Genomic DNA, 21,245 nt, shown 5'->3' on the forward strand with positions numbered 1-21,245 from the left:
GCGATTCTCCTGAACTCAATTAACTCGTGTTTCTCCAGACGCTGAGCCAGAGAGATGTTGTCGAAGTTATCGTACGCGTCTATGGACGTCCTGAGGGCCTGCGATAAGATGGGGGAATGGGTTATGAGATATTAGACTGTAACAGTAGTGCTGAGCCAAAAAAACAAACAAACAAACTTCTCTGTATATTGTATTTAAAAAATAATGTTGATTTCATATCGATTCTTAGAAGTCGTGAATCTGTTTTTTTCTATCCACCTTTTTTTTTCATTTGATATTGAGTTTCAAACAAACTAAAATCTAGCAAAAAAAGAAAAAGAAAAAGTAATGTTTTTCCCTACATGACAATGCTGATCAGCATTTGCACATTTGTAAAAACCAAAAACTATGTTTTACATACCCCAGCCAGTATTTGATGTGGTGACCTTAGTAAACAGAACCCATATCTGTCAACATTTGGATGTGAAAATAAGGGATATGCCCATATCTCGTTTCATCACATTAAATAACAGAGGTGACACTTTAAAAATGCACAAATCTAACGTTATAATGAAAGCATTCAATTGATTACCTAACTTTTTATGCTTATTTAGGACAAAATAAGTTGTGTTTGAAAGACAACCCACCAAGATCGACATCTTTAGATATTATTATTATTATTATGTGTATATGTCTGTTCAAACATGCACCCAAAACCCAGACTTTCGCTCTGCTTCAAATCGCATGTACAGAATCTGTTTGGATACATCTTTATCACTATGGAGCACGTCAGTTGAAAGTCAAGCACCGCTACTTGACTGTTTTGAGGATTGGAAAGGAGGGGTGACGGCACCTGTGATGGAAAGGAGGGGAATCCCTCCATTTTTATTTCAAAAAGTTTTCATGCCTAAATAAAGTGAAAGCACTGAAAAGATTGACATTTAAGAGCAAGGGGCGTCCCCTGGTGGTTCAGCGGTATGGGTTGCAAATAGGGAGGATCGGCTCTTTAATGTTTATTGCCACCCTTCATAGAAAGATTAAAAATATCTTTACTGGATGATAGCGGGATAGAACTAAAAAATACAAAAGCATCCGCTATGTGCATACAATGCATCTCCGCTGTTAGTTGTAATGAAGTAAACTCACACTTTGCTGATGTATCGTTAGCAAACAACCGAGCAATAATAACACTACCTTTAATCTACAGCTCCCTGCAGACTGTCATTTTTGGATGTCTAGATGGGCATGATACCAATGGCATTTACAAAACCTCCGCTTTATAACACGTTATCAGGTTTATGCATTTGTTACAAAAAAGCCATTTTCCATGTAAAGAAATAGATAAAATCCATATAAAACATTCCCATTTTTGGAAAAATACATTTTGTAAACAGCCACTTGGATTATGAATATAGTGCTTTCATTAACCTCATCAGTTACCTGTATGGACGGCCTTGATAGAAACGTAACCGATATCATGGATAGCACAGTAATATACCACTGAACGCATTGTCCTGCTTATTTATGCTGTATAAACCACTAAAAAACATGTAAGCTGCTAAAATCATTTAGAGAATGACTTAGTAAGCAGGAAAAGGTGTAATATTCTGACAAACTAAATTTAATAGGCTCTATTCTGCTTGATTTGTTATTTTAGCAGTCTTTAGTAATCTACATATCTTTTTCTGGTCCGACTGATTAGTATGGCCAAACATGACTGATTGATCATTTACAGCAACAATTATAAGTGTATTAGCGCACGTTAAATATTAAATTTCTGTGTTTTAAGTATCATGTTAGTGGATCTTTTGTTTTTGACAGCAGATTCTGTGACTAATGCTAGAGCCTTATGTGTGCAGTGCTTATCTATGATAATATGCTATCCTAAGTTGCTTTTAAATGAATGTTTATTTGTGAAACATGTTTGGTTTGTCTAGATTAGCCTACATTTCCTTAATAAAAAACATGCTTAATTACTCCCTTCAGACTGTAATGAAAACATTGCTTTTGCTGTCATTGCAACACACAAACTACAGCCCATATTCAGCCCAAGCATGCAATGACTTGTTGACCACGCTAAAACACTCCCACGCTGTAGGCCTACTTTTTATTGCCTTTTTCCCTGTATCATTTTCTCTCAAATCGGTTTCGCCTCCATTTCTGCCTAATGAAAAATGCATTTAAAACACATCATATCTGAGGTAATGTCATAATGTTTAGTTAGTCCATAATGTAGTTACTATTTGCAAAATGTCTGTTCCATCTTATCCACCTACAATCCATTAGAATGTACTTTCTGATTATCTGATCAACTCAACTCACAGATGTCACTACTGTGTATGAAGTCTTACAACGACAACAGCCTAAATACACTAATTTATTATTAAATAACACAAATTTTTTTTTTACATTTAATGGTCTTGTATGAAAACTGAAACTGTACGGTGTCAGAAAACTGCTTTATGGTGTAGTTTGTACCTGATAGTCCTCCTCTGAGATGAAGAGGTTGTTAAGTGCTTCATTGACTGACTTGTTGTTGTGGTTTTGTACTGACCGCAGGTAAGGCTTGACCAGAGGAAGCTGCTTAACCTGAGAAAACAGACAAGTTGATTTTTAAAAAGTCCAAAAGTTCAGCATGTATTTGTGGTCTGTTTTTCTTTTTTTCTTTACCTTGCTGAAGAAGTTGACGGCTCGCGAGTGATCGAGTCTTGGAGAAAGAACTATGAGCAGGTCGTTCAGTAACAAGGGCCTGAATTCCAGATAAAACTGGATGGCTTTGTAGTACAGTTCCACATTGGCCACCTAAAGAATATAGGAAGTCATTTAAATTATTTCTTAGTGTTGTTTTTACATCTTACATATACTTTATCATTTTATTTTAATTGGAGCAGTTTTCACAACACTGGGAGAACATGTGAACCGGAAAGAAGTTTACTGCAAGTGTCTTTATCTGAAAATGTACCTTGGTGATGATGTCCTTGAACTGTCCCTCTTTCCAGGCGTCTGTGGGATGGCTCATCATGGTGATGATGGCGTTATCAAACTCTTCATACTTGTCGTACAGGAAAACCAGTTCTGCCCACAGGTGAGCCTGCTCTGCAGCCCTCAAAACCTAAAATAGACAGAATTTTTTTTTTATAAAATTCATGAAGCGAAGAAGACAGACTTTGTAACATCTGCACAGTAAAGATGAAACCAAGAATGAATATCAGATTACATGCTGAATTAAATTAAAGCTGGAGGAGAAATCAATGAACACCTGCTGTTCAGCAGAATCAAGCGAGAGATGATCAAAACCAGCAACTGAGGCTACATTAATAAAACTCATTTTCACTTGAAAACTTCAAATGTTTGCCCCAGTTACTCGTCCATACCTTTCCAGAACTTGAGACTTCTGGAAACATTGCAGTTCCCATTTTTAGTTTGAAAACTTTGGAGTTGTTTTAGTGCAGATGGACCAAAATCAAGACTTTGGCCACCTGATGGGATAACTGTAGTCTGTGATTGCCTGAGAATTAGCTTTAATTAAATTTAGCAACGTTGTTTATCTAATGCCATTTTAATTTGTTTAATTTATTACTGCAAATAGACTACAATTTTGTCCTATGATTACAAGCTACTTTTAGCTTCTGACGTGCAGTTTCAGTCATGTATTGTGCATGACACTTTTTAAACATACTGAAAACTAGAACAGATGAGGATCGTTTACATTCTCTAACATTGTGCAAAAATACAATGTAAATGTATCCTGAAAGATCACTCATCTTCAGAACTGCAGTGTACCTTTGGGATGTTGACTCTGGACCAGAAGAGCTCCAGGTGCTCCCTCATCTTCTGTGGCTTGAATTTGGAGTAGAGGATGGCGAGCTCTGTGAACATGCCCATATGAGCGCGCTCCAACCCCAGCGCCGCTTCCAGCATGGTGATCAGCTCCTCAAAGTAGCCACGGTCCTACAAAAACAAATCAATTCAGCTTTTACCACTTCTTGAAGCTGTACCATTTGTTTTTTTGTTTTTTTTCAGAGGAAGCTAAACTTACCTGATAGTAGTTGATGAGCTCTTCCAATTCATCTGCGTGAACCACGATATGAAGGCCGCACATTTGAGCCAATCTGAACTCCTTTCCATCCACACAGGCAAAGCAAACCTCTTTCCATGTGCGAGTGCTGTTGGCCTTGCGGGCACCGTCGACAGCGGCTTGATACTCGCCCAAGTGGACCAGAGTGGAAGCCAAGCGGCCGAAGTTGGAGACGTTATTGTAGAGAAGTTTGGCCGCCTCGTACATCTTCTCATCATAGCAGCGATCTCCAACCTGACCGAGACAAATAAAATAAGCCAACTTCAATAAACAAACAATGAAAGACTTTGCAGATGTCTTATTCACCAGTGTTGTCATTAACTAAACCATTAAAACGGTTTGATTTCGAAAAATAATTCAAAATATAGTTGAAAAAATATATCAACATTAGATTAATAAATTATAATAAGGAGGGGAAAAAAAGAACAAATTAATAAAATGTTAACAAAAATGAAAATTGAAATGTTTAAATGAAAGTTTAGTTATTTTACAAGTTATTAAATGAAAATTAATATTTTAAAGTATTAGAGGAAAAATCTAACAAACTGAGATGAACAAATTCAACAAATGAAAATAAAGCTAAACAGAAATATATTTCAAGAATTATAATAAAAATAATAAACGGAGCAATTCCAATAGGGCCTTGCATCGTTTGGTGCTCGGTCCCTAATGATAATAAAAATTAAAACAAAAATGGAAAAAAATGTTTATTAAAAAAAGCAAATAATAGTTTAGAAGTAATAAATGAAACAAAAAAAATCATAAGCTTAAAAACTAGAAATGCACATAAATACAAATAACAGCACAAAAACAAGACTCAATAATATATAATTAATAAGCAAATCCTAAAAAGAAATGTTTGTCTTACCTGCTGGATGTGTGCATTATTTGGTCCATTGATAAACTCCTCCAGTTCAGCGAGACGGTTGGTTTTGGCCAGAGCGAAGATCAGCTCAGTCTCCACGTAAGACTCTCTGGCCTTCTTTCTGGCCATCTGCAGAAACTTCACCAGGTCCTCCCAGTTCCCTGAGCAAAGTGATAAAGTCATGAACAACAGAATCAGAGGGAGGGAAAAGTCATCTAAATGTAAAATGAGAACTAGATAAAGGCCTCACCACTTTGGTCAGCAGCTTGGACCACTTCCATGTAAGCTGAAGGATCATCAGCTTTGATGTAGGAGTCGATGGACTCTTTGACGAGACCCTTCTGAAGCTGAGCCTTGGCCAGTTGACTCCACACCGCAGGTTCATTGCAGCGCTCCGCAAACTCATACGCCCGGTCCAGATTACCAATGTGCTCGATCAGAACCTGAGGATGACAAGATGCATTAGCTCATTCTTTAACTGCTGTTTAATAAATAAAAAAAGTAAAAGCAATTATAAATATTCTATTAAAATAAAGATAATATTATAGTATCAAAACTAAAATAATAAACATTAGCTAAAATGAAAACTGAAATATAAAGATACAATTCGAGATATTAATAAATATTTTAATATTACGTACTATTAAAAAACGCTTTTAATAATAAGCTGATATCTAGTATAAATATTGTGGCTGAAGAGCAAACCTGCACTGCAGAGGTGTTGACATCGAATTTCTTGAAGATGGCGAAGGCCTCCTCAAACAGCTCGCTGCTGATGGCGATGTTGGCGATGTCTGGGGCATCATAGTTGTCCAGGCGGTTGATGTACTCCATGACCCGAGTACGGTCAGCTTTGATGGCTGTTAGGATGAGCAGGTTCTGCAGATTTCTGGGTATGGGATGAAGATTGGAAGTCAGTTAAACCCCATTTATAGTTTTAATTCCTTTATCATCTTTGTTTTTGTCCGGTTACGGTAATTTCTCTGTGAACACTTCTGTCATGAAAACTCTGATGTTTTTAATAAAGCTCTTTTCGATATTGGTAGGTCAAATGAAAATGACAATATGGCGAATGGAGTATGTCCAGCTTTTATTAATACTATATAATACTTCCTTTTTTGAGCAGCCATAAAAATGAATGCAGTCATGTATAAAGTTTCTGATATTATTATGGCAAAGAATTTTTCCCTCATCATTTAGTGTTAAATTGCAGACTGTGTCATTATTTAAATGAATATGTAATTATGTTTTGAGCTTGGTCTTCACAATAACTAAATAAACAGAACTAAATTACTTAACTTACAGCTGTTAGGAAAGAGGTTGATGTTGATACTAAATGTTGCTGATACAAAAATTTAATTTAAATTGCAATTTAAGTTTGGAAATGCTCTGAATAAAACTGCACACAATAATAATGTTCCATTCCAACTGCTGATATGCTGGAAAATATTTAAGCTTTTGCACCTGTGTTCACTGAAGACGGAGTTGTCCAGGACAATCTTTTCCAGCAGCTCAATGAGTTCATTGGGCAGGTCAGCAGTCATGAAGGCCTTCACTGTGACTGACACCTCCTCTGGGTCCTGAGTCTCTGACAGGGCTGTCTGCACCACCTAAAACACACATAACTACTTCAACAGCACATTCCCATCCATGTGTTTGTGTGTTAATTTTATTACATATATACAAACAAATCTTTACCAAATTTGTACGTTGCTTTGTATAAAAACAAATGAAAACTGATGCAGCCCATTTGAAAAAATCTATTATATAAATAAATATATAATAAATGTCCTTTATATTAAATGCATTTAACTTGGGTTTCTGCAGGTTTCATAAAGTCAAATTTAAGTCTTTAACACCTTTATGAAAGAAATTCCAGTCTTATACTGGGCTATAAACACCAATGAATTTTCTAAGAATACCCTATATCTGCAAAAAAAAAAAAAATAAAAATAAATATAATAAAAAAATAAACAAATAATAAAATAAGCATGTACAAATTCAAAGTATTCAAATACAAGTAAATGTGTGGGGCAAAAACAATTTAGATGACCTATTTCTTGCAGTGTGGTTCTAAAGTGTGTATATGATTTAGATCTATTTATAAAAACATACACTTAATTTATTTAACAACAAACTTAATTAGCATTTTAAATTGCAGATAATATAGCTATATATACAATACTGTGTATATAATAATATACCTTTTCATACATTTGTCAATTTCTATAAACTTTTATTCTCGATTTACTTTAAAACTAAAGATTTTTCTAATGGCCCGGTTTGTCCTGTGGAAAAGGTTTACTTGCCTCATCTAAAAAAATTCAAATTAGTTATTTCTTTGCCACATATTTTAAATAATGTGTCAAAACAAGTAAACCCTTGTTGTATACAAGGATATTTTTAACATAACTTAGAAAAAACCTCAAAACATATTGGTAAATGGAAAGTGTTTTTGAGATGAACTTATGTTGATTGGAGACATGGATATAGATGAAAATCAAAACTTGTTTAAAAGGATTTAAGACCTACAAGACAATATTTCAGTGAAATTAGGACGTTTTAAGACCTAAAATTTAGTTTTTGAAATTCATTTTAAGACCCAGCAGAAACCTTGGTAATTTCTTCCCAATTACTATTATTATTTAATATTATTTAAAATAACAAAATGCATTGTAACAAACTCAAGTCAATTCCAGATGGAGAAGTTTATTGGTCATAATAAATACATTCTATTTAATTCAGCAAATAGTCCATTTGACCAATAATGAATAGAAAGAGATGAATAACCATTATGTTTCTGCATGAGCCATGTTAATCTATTGTAAGAGATGAATGTAACATATTTGTGTACCTGGTCAATAAGGGGCCTCCTGAAGGGGTTGGTCTCCAGAAGCACACTGGCCCATAGCTCAGGGTCCCTGCGGCGCACCAGATAGCGGGACAAACTCTTGAACAGCGAGTTCTCATTGCAAACCTGTAGAGAAAAATCAAAATCAAGATCAATTCTCATGCTGAATGGCTGCACTTAAGCTCATGCATGCTGAAGCGTTACTGACGTTGATCAGCTCCTGGTCACACGTTCCTCTCTCATAGGCCACACAGGCCAGATGAGGGTCTCGTTTTTCGCAGTATTTCCCCACCACGCGGCTATCGTAGTATGGGTTCTCCCGCAGGAAGCGTTCTGGGTTGTTGTTGCTGTCGATGTAGATCTTGGCCAGGGCATTGTGGGTAGCTGGCTCCTCACAGCCCTCGTGGATACGAGACTCCAGCCAGGGCAACAACAGCTTCAGTCTACAAAAGTGAAAACATGTAAAAGTCATCTAAAGCGTCTTTCGATGTGCAGCTTAGTTCAATGTGCAACTTAATTTCAACTGAAACATGTAAACAGGGAGGTAAACATTGGGTTAAAATAACAGAAAAAAAAAAAAATAACTTTTGTTAACACAAAAAAAAGACATTTTGAAAAATGTTGTTAGCTAGTACCTACTGACTTCCATATTATTCCTTTCCTACAATGGAAGTCGATGGGTCCAAGCATGACAAAATAGCTTCTTTTGTGTTCAACAGAAGAATTAAACTCATAGACAGGGCCAGATGGAATCTGCGAACGTTTTTTTGCTATTTCTGCAGAGAATTTTGGTAAAAATCTGCGGATTTTGCAAAATTATTTTGGCAGTATCCAGCGGAGTATCATAACTAAAACCTTAATATATGAAATAAAAAGTAATAAATTAATTAATAAAAAACTGAATAAATTCAGATTTACACAATTGCTCAAGTAAATAAACAGAATTAATGATGAGCTGAAAATCTGCGGAATTCTGCGAAAAATCTGCGGAATTCTGTGCGCGCATATTCCGTGTGAGCCTACTCATAGGTAATTTTCAGTTTTGTATGAACTACTGCTCTAAAAGACAAACATACACTAACACACTTAACACAAACATGTATTTTGATCTTAGGGGGGAGTTTAAAACTCATCCCATCTAAATTGTTATATAAGATTTTTGCTCTCCAGTCATCCACTGTGTTTTACCCAAACAAAAATTAACTTGAAAATGGCTACACACTATATTGCGATTGCATGCGTGGTTGTTAAACAATCCAGCTACTGCTGTTTGTTTACTTGTGCAATCAAAACTTCATCTGGAAACTCTTATGAGGTACACAAACATCACCAAAAATAAACTGAACCATCATGGAGTACTTCTGAATCCAAGATCCTCATGAGTGCTTCGTTTTGTTAATCTTTGGCTTGATATTGGGTGTTTAGAAGCAACAATTTTACCTGTTTCTCTTCTCCACTTCTGCCACCAGCTCATCGGTGGAAAACTGTCCCCGTACAACCAGGATCAGGTTTTTGATGACATCCTCAGAGCAGTCCACATCCAGCAGACCTCCAATCACCACAGGCAGACGGCTTGGGTTTACCTACAAGTGCAAATTGTCATTTGTTTGTTCAGTGCTTGGTTAAAGAGGCTGTGTTGAGCAGTAACTGAAGGTTGCTCACCTTCTGGACGTAGATTTCGATGTACTTCTGCAGGTTGTTTCTGTACAGGTAAAGAACAAGGTCGTGGACGAAGTCGAAGCGATCGCACACAATAATGAGAGGCAGCTGGTCAGTGAGTTTAGCTTCCTGTTGGTCAAATGACGAGGAGACAAAAAGATCACATCAGAAGCCATTAGATAAGAAATTGTCTCCATTCTCAACAATTTTAAAGACAAAAAAAATGAAATATTAGTTTGTACTTAAAGTAAACTATTATTAGTTTTAGCAAATGGATAACAAAATTCAAGTTTATAAAGCAGATTTGGCTTTAGTTGTTAAAGTAAAATCACTTATGATAAATTCTACAAAAAAAAAAAAAAAAAAACCTACTGTTAATAAATAAAGAAAGTCAAAAAAACAAAAGTCTTTTTGTTAAACAAGATAGGTAAACATTAGGTACATAAGTCAATAAAAAAACCTATGTAGGAATTTATCATTTTAAAAAAGTATAACTATTACAATAACAAACTAGTTCTATAAAATCCAACCATTTAATTAACTTGAAATGGAAATACTAATGTGTAATTGGAAAGATAAATATGAAAACAATAAAAACACATTGAATAAAAACCTAACATGTATTTAATAATTAGAAAGGTTTACTAAATTTAATATTAAAACAAAAAGTAAAGTTTATAAAAAAACAATAAAAATTGTGAAAGGTAAAGTTAGTCAAACTAACAAAAAAAAATAGTCCTATAAAAACCGCTAAATATTTAATTAACAAAGACTTAAAAGATTAAGAATAAAAAAACAAAATAATTTAAAGACATAATACAACAAATATAAACATATAAAAGACATTTAACTATGACAAATGTACAATGTACTAAACAAGATTAAAGGGCATTTCAGTAGTCCACAAAAGATGTTTTTTTAAAAGAATTGTGTGGTTAGTGGTTTAAAAAACTGAACACAAAGCTTGAATCATCTCAGACTTTGAGATGGCATGACTGCTCCCCCTACCGGCTACAACATGGAACTATTCTTCTGCCACACAACGCAGGTTACAACACATACAGGATTAATGAACTGGGATTGTACAAAACACTCCACAGATCGACCTCCACAACCTTCAAAACTTGAAGTTTGTCTACAAACTACAGAGGCAGTGAAGTCTTAAACAGAACAGAATTACACTTGTGGTGCGTTCCATTCGACATGTCCTGACTCTCTACAGTGTTCACGGTTCCCTAACTTCTCTATAATTCTCATTCAGAAAACCCTGCAATGTCATCACATCCAAAGAAAACTCAAGCCATGGAGGTTATATATATATATATATATATATATATATATATATATATATATATATATATATATATATATATATATATATATATATATATAATTTAAGAGTTAATATTAAAGCAATAAAACAAGTTATTAGTTAAAATAATCAGAAAACAAGAAATAAAAAAACAATGACAAAAACTAGCTTTCTAAACCCAAAGAAGTAATTTACAGTTCGAATATTGTAAATATTTAATAATAAAAGTAGATCGTAAAGCAATAAAAACTATAAAAAAGTAACTAAATAATATACTACAAAATGTGAATACTAGAAAAGATCATTTGAATTAAAAAACAGTGATGAAATTTATAGCTTAAATAGCAAAAACTTTTATGAAAACATAAAAATAACTATTATAAATATGAAAGAACCAGTTAAATAAAACCCAAATAATTCAACAATGTCATGCATATGAGTTTAAGATTTGATGACAAAATAAAACTCTGTAATAATGTATAACGTAAATTAATATATTATACATCTTTATAAAAAATATATTCATGACTATCAAATAAAATAATGGTCTGTTGTTAATTTAATTAACAACAAAACTTGCATTAAATTTATCCATTATGAATACTAAACATGTCTGCTGTGGTGTTTAATATTAAAATAAACAGTGTGGTTGCATGAAATGTGTTATCTTATTTAACTCTAATCATGCATTTTCGTTTAAATTACCTGTTGCCTGCACTTTAAATCTGCAAACATGCAACACTCATCTGGTAGTAATTAAATAACAACAATACTGGAGCCTCAGTGGTGTTATTTTACTCAAACTTGCTCAATGACTGGCGAGTAAATTTCTATCTCTACTTAACGTGAAATTTTGTTTTAATGCTCCCTTTTCTTATACCCTACAAAGCGTCCTGCGAAGAAACGAATCTCATTGTAGATGGCACACTTCAAAAGTCCACTAATTATCGAATGGAATGCACATTTAAACAAGTCTCAAACTCATTCCAGAAAACCAGGCTCTCCAGATCCACCATCTAAGCTGGCAGAGTATAATTATGCTTCACCACAAATCAACCACAGCCAAACACACGTCGACACACAACCACAAAAACCACAGGATCGATCTGAGCCTGGACACTCGCTGTGTTCATCCCCCAGGCCGAGAGAGGGCTGTTCTTCCCTGTATGTGCAGGGCACACACCAATCCCAGTATTAATCCTTCTATACTGAGCACTGGGAGAAAAGAAGGGGTGACGAAAAAAAAGAGAAAAAGGGAATAAATTAAAAGGGAGGCTTGTAGTGCTTAGGGTGAATTTACCTGATTCAAGTCCTGACCATCCCAAAAGTACAACGTAAAGCACAGGAGATGAGATAATAACAACCACCATCAGGACAAAAGAGTGAAAGTGAGATGCTAAAAACTAGAAAAAATACACTAGAATCAGCTGCCTGATTTATATTGGGTTATTTGTTAAAAGGAGAATCTAGTGTGTATTGGATTTTGTAAATCCGCAATCTTATGTCATGATATTGATGATAAAACAATGAACCGAAATCAACATAAGGGTCAAAGGATAAGACTTCTCATATTTGTGTCCGAGGAAAATTGGTTTAAAAGTTTGTTTTACAGTAAAACGTATACTTCAGTATATTTGAATGGTGAAATTTGAAGAAATTAAACAAACATTCTCACCAATGCTGATTAAAAAAACTAATACAACTAATAAAATGGATTTAATTAAAATTTGAAATGAATTGTAAAATAAAATAAAGCAACAACATGTGTAAGTCTTACAAACAACATTATGCCACAAATGCGGTTTACAGTATATGTAAACAGTATTAGTTGTGGCTTGTTTATATACATACTTCTTGCATTTTAAAACACAGTTTGTTGTGACTTGCAATAAGTTTAATTTTAATCTGATAATTGAAAATACCACAAATATTCCTACTGGAACTTGCACCAAACCCAAAATCTTTTTGGGACTAATAAACAAAAAAAAAAAAACATTGTTTTTTCCAAAAAGAAAACCACTTGCATCTGAAAAGGCAAATGGCTTGTACTTAAATGACAAAAGACAGATCGGTAGAAGTGAACAAAACAGGAAATGTAATGAAGGGGAAAAGATGGAAAGAGTTTTAACAGATGAGAAACTAGAGAATATAATGTGCTTTTTGTGGTTGGCTATGGATCATTTCTAGTCTGGTTGCACTGACAGAGTCTTGGCAGTACCTTGAGAAAGTTCTTGACACGTTCAGGGTTGTAGCAGTTGCTTTCCCGACAGATGCGCTCCACCTCTTTGATTTGGCCCGTCTTGCATGCGGCCTGGATGTATTTGAAATGCACCTCTGGGTCCTGGCTGAAGTTTACGATTGAGCCGAGAAAGTAGAAGAGGCCTGCAAGCAGAAGAGAACGAGAAATGACACTTGACTTTTACTGGACAGACGTCTGGTTGCGGTTTGAGCTTTATAGACCTTTAGATACTTTTATAGTGCTGTTTTGTCATTTAAAAGAAATAGTTTGCCCAAAAATAACATTTTGCCATTATTTAACCTCCCCTTCACTTCTTAAAAGCTTTTATTCATGTCGAAAAATAGGTATTTTTCATAGTAATACACTATGGAAGTCAATGCCAGCAAACAACTGTCATTCTTCATAATATCTTCTTTTGTGTTCAAAAGAATAAACTTTTAAAGGTTTAAAAGCACATGAGGGAAAAGAAACGAAGGGTAATTTTCTTTTTTTGGGTGACCTATACCTTCCAGTCCTGACAATCCCAAAAGTACAATGCAAAGTATAAAAATTTGAAGAAATGAAACCTCCTTACCAATATGGATTTTAAAAAACTAAATACATATAATAAGGCCACAAATGCTGTCGAAAAAGCTTAATTTGTAAACATTATTACTCGTGATTATCGTTTTACTACATTATCATAACATGAGACACTGTGGGTTAAAACCGTTCATGCAGTTCTGAAATTCTGGGCTTTAATAAAGTTTAATCTAATGTTAAGAAATCACAGAAAAATTTACTTAAGTGTTCTTTTTTTGTCGCACACCTATCAATTTGTGTCTGTAGATTCCAATTGGGAGGTATTTTTTTTAAAGACTCCAAACTTGATAGTTTTATTCTAGAATTTTAAACCTGACATATTAGGGCTGCACAATATATCATTTCAGCATCGATATCGCAATGTGTACATCGGCAATAGTCACATCTCAGGAAGTTTATATATTGCCATTACATTTTACTAGGTGCCACAGTTCAGAACATAAGATTTTTGCAGTAACTAAAGAGTTTAACCTAAAAGGAGTGAAAGTTTACCATTGTATGTGTTTTTACAGCCTGTGACTAAGTATTCAGGCACATGAAATTGCCTGAATCAATTACTGATTGTAACTCTAACAAAGATGCATTTATTGAATTATTTATACAATGAAGACTATACAGTGGGTGTTATTTAACATTTGAGTAAATTTCTGTACCTGCATATACCGTGAGGTAAAACATTTTACTCCTATCTTCCCAATAATAATACACAATAATCCCTATAATCTTCCAGAATAATGCCAATTAGACTATTAAATGAATACATTTTTCAAATAAAGCAATTCAATTTAAGAGAATTGCAGAAAAAAATATCAACCGACATGATTTCACCAAGTAGGACTTGTTCCTGGATCAAAATCTATGTTGATGCTGGTACAACAATCCAATCAGCCAATGAGAAATTAAGGAATACATTTACAGTTTATGTTAAGCTTAGGCTTATGCACTTCTACATGATTGTTATTCAACTATTATTCCCCTCTGATATTGGGAATAATTTACAGTTATGGCTGGGTTTAGAGGTAGGGAATAGGTATGGGTTACATTTTCGAACAAAAACTTTGTTCCAGAATCAACATAGATGTTAATCCTGGATCGTATCATATTTGGCAAAATTAAAATTATATATATTTGTTCAATATTATGCAGCCGTAGTGCAGGTTAAACAGAATTATGCTGTATACATATAATTAAACATAACACTTTAGACAACTCTTAATAGAATAAAGGATTACACCTCTTAATGTAATCAAAACGACAGGGGAAGTACGCTGATATCCATGTCAATTTTTTTCCCTATTTTCCAGCACAGTCTTGTTTTCAAATATTTTGTGTTTCATGGAGGAAACCCAAACCGGTTTGGAACAACATGTTGGTGAGTAAATGATGACAGGGTGCACAAACCCTATAAATTACGGATCAGACCGCTACATTTGCATGAGCATTGCGTTTCCATTAAAATCGAGCTTGTTGTCTAAAGCACTCTTACTCTTGCAGTCATGTGAAAAGCCTGAGGGATTGTGGGTGGCCGCAGGCCCGGTGCTGCTGCCTTCTCTGATTGCCAAAACCTTTTGTCCTACTTTGCCCAGAACGGAAGGCTACATGCTGCTCCACACTCCGAACAGAGGCAATATACGGCCAAGATACCAGTCAAATTGTGTCTGCACTATGAAAGGCGACCAGCAGAGTGACCACGAGTGTTTATGTACAAGTTTAAATAGACCCAAGAATTGTTTTCTGGCAGCGTCTGCTAAGAGAAGTGTTAGGTCTGCCAGATGTATCAGATGAAACTACATGGGCAATATAAACTCCTGGTGGGATTTATATTTTGAGGAGAAATGTATGGTTGATTCAATGTTTTATTGGTTTTGAATAAACGTTGTGAACCTTACAGTGGTTTGTGATTATCACATAAGGATTTATTTTGAGAAGTCATTCGATAACAAATTTATGCATTTAGCTTTGAAAATCAATTTAACCCTTTAACGGTCATTTTAAATACTGGTTGACCTTTTGCAAACAGTTTATCATTAAAACTAAAAATCAAATGTTCTTTGAGAGGTTTCAGGAACCAAATGTACACAAATTTTTTTTTTACTATTTTCTTTTTGTTTTATGTTATTTAAAGGGTCAAACAAATAGAGAAATATTGAAAAGCAAAATATATGTGATAGCCAAACAATGTAGTCTTTAAAGTATGGCTGCACATTATTGGAAAAACTCTAACATTGCGATATATTGTTATTCTGCAATATATATTGCGATAAGAATTACACCAGATGACTTGAATATCTCTATATGGAAAAAAAATTATAATTTTTGATAGGTTTGGATGATTCTATAGAGAAGTGCATCTAAATAAAATATAAGGAACTAAACAAAATAAAAAGATACAATTGAAATAAAAGTTTATTGTTTTTCGAGTCTGACAGTATTCAGGTGCAGTAACTGAAATATTATTTTTTATATCGAATTTAATTTAATAATAGGTATGCTCCGATCAATTGGCTGAAGATTGGTAGCCTGATAGACTATTATTGCGCAAAGAAATATAGTGTTACTAACCGAAGAGGAAACACGCATGGACAGTGTTTCCACATAATTCATTTATAGAAAGAACAGCCAAAAAGCCGAAATTGATGGATTTGTGCCAAATAAAGCATCAATGAACCCATAGCAATGGAAAGTACCTATAACTGTCAGTATGTTTTTGTGCTTTTTATACTTTTTCTATTCTTATTTGCAGTTAAGTGGAAAAAATTATTCAATTGAATTGCAAATCAAGGTATAAATAGCAGATGTGAACAAATAGATTTTCCCTACCAGTAAATATTAATCCGACACCACATATAAAAGCAGACACTAACCCACTATAACAATGTGACCAGTGACTAAATTTCTAGTCGCTGAAAACGTTGGTGAATTGTAGCTTTGACATGGGGGTTATACATTACTGAGAAATAGCTGCAGGTGATCCGAAGTGCTCAGTTTGTGATCACATCCTGTTGATATGTAATTTCAAATATTTATAGCTTGAAACAGATGAAAAAAATGACTGGACTGTGCTTGCTCTTACAGCTATTACGAGGGCTTAAACCAGGGGTGTCCAAACTCGATCCCTGAGGGCCGGTGTCCTGGAGAGTTTAGCTCCAACCCTAATCAAACACACCTGAATCAATCTCTTAATAGATATACTAGAAACTTCCTGGCAAGTGTGTTGAAGATAAACTCAGCAGGAGACCACCCCTCCAGGACTGAGTTTGAACACCCCTGGCTTAAAACAGAGCAGTGCTCAGAATATGAAGCGAAAAAAAAAGAAAAAAAAAAGATGTTTGAGTTAAAAAGGTGTGTGAGTTATTGATGTCTATCACTGAATGTGTCAGGAATATCAAAACAAATCCAACTTAACCCCACTCTTTAAGTGCCCCTCACAGAGCTTGATCCATGCTGGCATTTCTTCCCTTGAGTTTTAGGTTTTGGAAAGGCAAAAAAAAGAAAAAAAAACACCCCGTCCAAACTTGCCGGGTATTAGATTTGCACAATCCATATGCACAACCATTTGTCTTGTTTCTCTCGCTCGAAAGCTTGACAGACCTCCTGAACGTAGCTATGGTTGCTAAGCCACGATTGGTGTGTGGCAGTTTTCGGGTGTGCCTTAGCGAAGGGTCAATTAGATGATGTTTTTGGTCGTGAATAAACATGAACCATTTCTGATCATTTAATTTATATTTAAATTTTCTACTTTTATTTTAACTTTAAAACAAACAAAAAAAAAAGACTAAAGTGCATAAAAATCTTATTTGGAAAAACCTACAAAATTGCAAAATAAACTAAAATGTTTCCTTTTAGTTGCATTTCCTTGAATGTGAAAGCTTTGCATGATAGCAGACAATAACACAGACAGAATAATTGAATCATGCTGGATCTACTTCTTACCCTCAAAACTCTTGAACGACTCAAAGAGCTCGGTGAGGGACTGTGTGCTCAGCTGCTCGTGATACTTGGACGCCACCTGGACGCAGATCTGGAGATTCTGTCTGATGTTAGCAGACAGCATGGCCCTCAGACACTCCAGAGAGTCCTCCACTGACAGAGAGCCAAAGTAGTTGACCAGCCACTGCAGACATTAGCAGAGACCAATACCATGAGAAACAAAAGGAAAAGGCAGGTGGTTGCACTTTAATTGGGCATGAATGTAAAGACTTGTTGTGTACCTCCGGGTTGAGCAGGTGTGTGTGCACGACAGCTCGTTTGATGTCATACAAGTCGGTGTAATGCTCTAAAGCTCTCTGAAGAAGTCCTGCTTTCTCACACAGTTGGGCGATGTGGGCACGATCGTAGTTGGTGAACATCTGGTTTCCTAGGATGGCATCTGCAACCTGTAAGAGACCACTGTGCTTGAAAATAGTGACTAATAGTAAAATAACTAATGCGATGATGAGGACTGGGGTGTTGCTGTTTTTTATTTTGGACAATGCTGACCACAGTAATTACATATTAGCCAACATTACAACTGGACATGTTGAGAATAACAATTATAAAACAACCTGAGATTCAGGCAGTGGCATGGCAAAAGCACAAGATTAATGACTGTATTCTGCAATGCGGAAGTGTGTTTGTATTTTGCGATTGTTTTAGTCTTATTTAGTTGCCTATAGGAGAAATGACAAGGAAAAATAAATGTCAGTAAACAGTAAAATTACTTGCTCTACACATAAGTGTGTTTGTGACTATTCATAAAAAGAATAATAATAAGAAAATACAAGTTTGCATCATTAAGCAGCATAACCAGCTGTTTTTAACGCCTGAAATCAATGGAAGTGAATGAGACCGGAAGTCTCGAAACAAGGTAGGCAAACAAATCTGTCAAAAGCATGTTAAGCCCTTATGTGGATGTTAGCTTTAACTGTGGCTGAATAAAAAGCATGTAGAGATGTTTTAACTGAGAATTAACACATGATTGCAACTGCATTTGGTTTGTCAGTGTTCTTGAAGTCATCTTGAACATTTTTACAAGAATAACGCAAATTTAAAATAGAATGCTTAACACTGCATTTGTCACTGTATTGAATAAATATAAAATAAATATTTCTGCCCTATTGTGATAAAGCAGATCAGTTCTATGAAGGTAGTTCATTTAAACATCTGATTGATGTGAATTAAATTTTACTTCCATTTAAAAATGTAAGGACTAAAAAGTAAAATTGCTGTTATTCTCCGAAACTGAAAAATAAAACTTGTACCAGTGTTATAGTCTAAAAACGGTTGATATTTTAGTCTTTTCTACCGAGTTTGTGCATTTTATGCGATTTTTGAGTCAAAAACAAAAATAAACCAACAAAATATACAAGTTCTTTTTTTTTTTATATCAATACATGTAACAATATCGCTAAAGTGAATCATTTTGCCCGATATAATCATGTAGCGAAAAGTTTGATATCACAGCCCAACTACTTTTTGGCAGTTGGTTTATATATTATCACAGGGTTTCTGCAGGTTTCACAAAGTTAAATGTAACACTTTTAAGACCAACATAAGTTGAATTTTAGACTCATAAAGGGCTAAACACTAAGTAATTTCTCAAATGGAAAAGATTTTTTATTTGCCTTATCAAAAAAATTATAATTCAGCACAATTAATATTTTAATATTAAGATGTTTTAATACTAAGACATATTAGTGCAAACAGGGCCTTAGTTTGTATTTTTCGCGGGCGGGTTTGCGAAGGAGGCGGAGGATCGGCGATGCCAGCTCAGCATTGTTTTGTCTATTGGCCATCGGCGATGGACGATGGCATCGTCTATCGGCCTAACCCTTGTAGCAATACACGAACAAAAGAAAATTAAGACACGTTTCAAAAGACTTAAGATCGATAACACAACATTTCAGTAAATTTAAGACTTTTTAAGGCCTAAAATTTAGATTTTGGCATTTAAGACAATGACACTTAAGACCCTGCAGAAACCCTGTATCATCAGATTTCAAGAATATGTTATGCTTCTTTTCTACATTTATACAGCTTATTTCAAATGCAGTGCACTTGGAACGGAACTTTGACATTTTATCCACTTTCGAAAGAGTGCTATTTTAATCATGTTTAAATGACATGTTTATTTTATATTTGATTAATAATTGACAAAAAGTGTGCGCAGATGTGTTTCAGTGTTTTTCTGCATTATGTACCTGTGGTGCGTGCATCAGGTTCATCTCCAGCAGACGGGTCTGCAGTGGTCCTTCTGATGGCCGGTTGTTCTTCAAAGCATCTAAAAGGAAGGAAGTGCACTGCTGGACCAGGTTATACTCCATAAACACATCAACGATCTGGAAGAACAAAAAAAAGCTTAAATTCATTTAAAGCACATCAAACATGATTTCTCTCTAAATCATGTCAAATTCTCCTCCTCTAGTTTCTTTCTTCTCAACCTCCCACTGCACTTTCATCTCTTCTCTTCCTGCTCCATCTCTGACCTGTGTGATGTCAGCCAGCGGTTCCTCGTCCTGAACAAGCATCTGAGCAAACTGCAGACCCTGATCTGGACTGATCCGCATCACGTTCCTCAGCAGGAAGATCCAGTCTGGAGTGTAGCCCACCTATAATCACCAAATGAAATGTGCGTTCAGATCACTTTCATTTGGTTACACAAGTCTTTTCTATCGAACTTGAAAACATACTGACCTTTTTGGCGTACAGGACAATCTTAGGGAACTGGCCAGTTTCTGCAAAACACTGAATGACTTTGTTGGGTACGTTGGCCCTCAGATAGACGCTGAGAGCAAGAGTCGGGTCCACAGACTTCACCAGGTCACCCAGCTCCTCTGAGCATTCAAGCTGAAGGGAATAATAGAATGGTCACATTTTTTTATTGCAGCAAACTCACAGACATTTAATTCTTAAGATCTATTTAAGAAACAAAGGATGTAAAGCAATTATGGGGTGTTAACATGATCGTTTAGAAGTTACTTTAATTTTGTGCGTCAGGAAACATTTATTATTATTATACAATTTTGTGAAAAAGATTATTGCTTTTTCAGGATTCCTTGATGAGAAAGTTCAAAATAATAGGATTCATTTAAATATATAAATATGTATATAAAACATTTTTGCACTCAATGCATTATAGATTAATAAAGGTAATATTTTTTTCACATTTTTTGAAAGGTATTGTATGAGTTTACATTAAACAAATTAAAAGCTTAATTTGATACGCTGTTACTTTATTATTCATTACCAATATGTTACGGCTGTTGCCTTTTCTCTCTAGTGCCTGTCTCTGTGCTTGCGTGTGTGTCATGACGTCACTCACTGTTCGTTTCCTATAGAGTCCGCCTTTGCGCACCTGCGGCGAGTTGCACTTATTGAAATTGGCTATAAATACGGACCATCCTTGAGCAGAGACAGAGGAGACTTCACAGCCAGCCATCAAGCTTCTTTCGTTTCTTTAATTTACTGTTTTGTTTTCTTTAAGTCTTACTTTGCTCTAATTTGTTAATTGTTGGGTTGTTTAGTCTTTGGTTAGTGTTGTATGTTGTTGGAGAACGTGAGTTATTGATTCTTTATTCATTCTTATTTAGTTGTAACACATGATTTGTTGGATTATTTTGGTTGTAATAAATTTAATAATTTAGACAACTTAGTTCATGTGTACTCTTTATGTTGCGTTCCCTTCATGACTTAATTATTTTC

The 21,245-nt window shown here is 34.9% G+C and overlaps 1 protein-coding gene across 1 annotated transcript in view; it reads right to left on the reverse strand.

Annotated features, from left to right (window-relative positions):
- Window positions 1-21,245, reverse strand: part of cltca (clathrin, heavy chain a (Hc)) — a 60,471-nt gene that overhangs the window by 6,469 nt on the left and 32,757 nt on the right. Inside the window, 20 exon segments of the mRNA NM_001005391.2 lie at window positions 1-98; window positions 2,458-2,568; window positions 2,650-2,781; window positions 2,942-3,091; window positions 3,763-3,930; window positions 4,019-4,291; window positions 4,926-5,083; window positions 5,173-5,365; window positions 5,628-5,811; window positions 6,387-6,532; window positions 7,777-7,899; window positions 7,982-8,216; window positions 9,214-9,356; window positions 9,436-9,561; window positions 12,963-13,126; window positions 17,499-17,679; window positions 17,777-17,941; window positions 19,745-19,882; window positions 20,030-20,152; window positions 20,238-20,390. The exon segment at window positions 1-98 is cut by the window's left edge and continues 73 nt beyond it. Of these exon segments, the coding sequence (NP_001005391.2) occupies window positions 1-98; window positions 2,458-2,568; window positions 2,650-2,781; window positions 2,942-3,091; window positions 3,763-3,930; window positions 4,019-4,291; window positions 4,926-5,083; window positions 5,173-5,365; window positions 5,628-5,811; window positions 6,387-6,532; window positions 7,777-7,899; window positions 7,982-8,216; window positions 9,214-9,356; window positions 9,436-9,561; window positions 12,963-13,126; window positions 17,499-17,679; window positions 17,777-17,941; window positions 19,745-19,882; window positions 20,030-20,152; window positions 20,238-20,390 (3,164 nt within the window).

Source organism: Danio rerio, chromosome 10 (genome assembly GCF_049306965.1).
Source record: "Danio rerio strain Tuebingen ecotype United States chromosome 10, GRCz12tu, whole genome shotgun sequence".
NCBI lineage: Eukaryota > Metazoa > Chordata > Actinopteri > Cypriniformes > Danionidae > Danio > Danio rerio.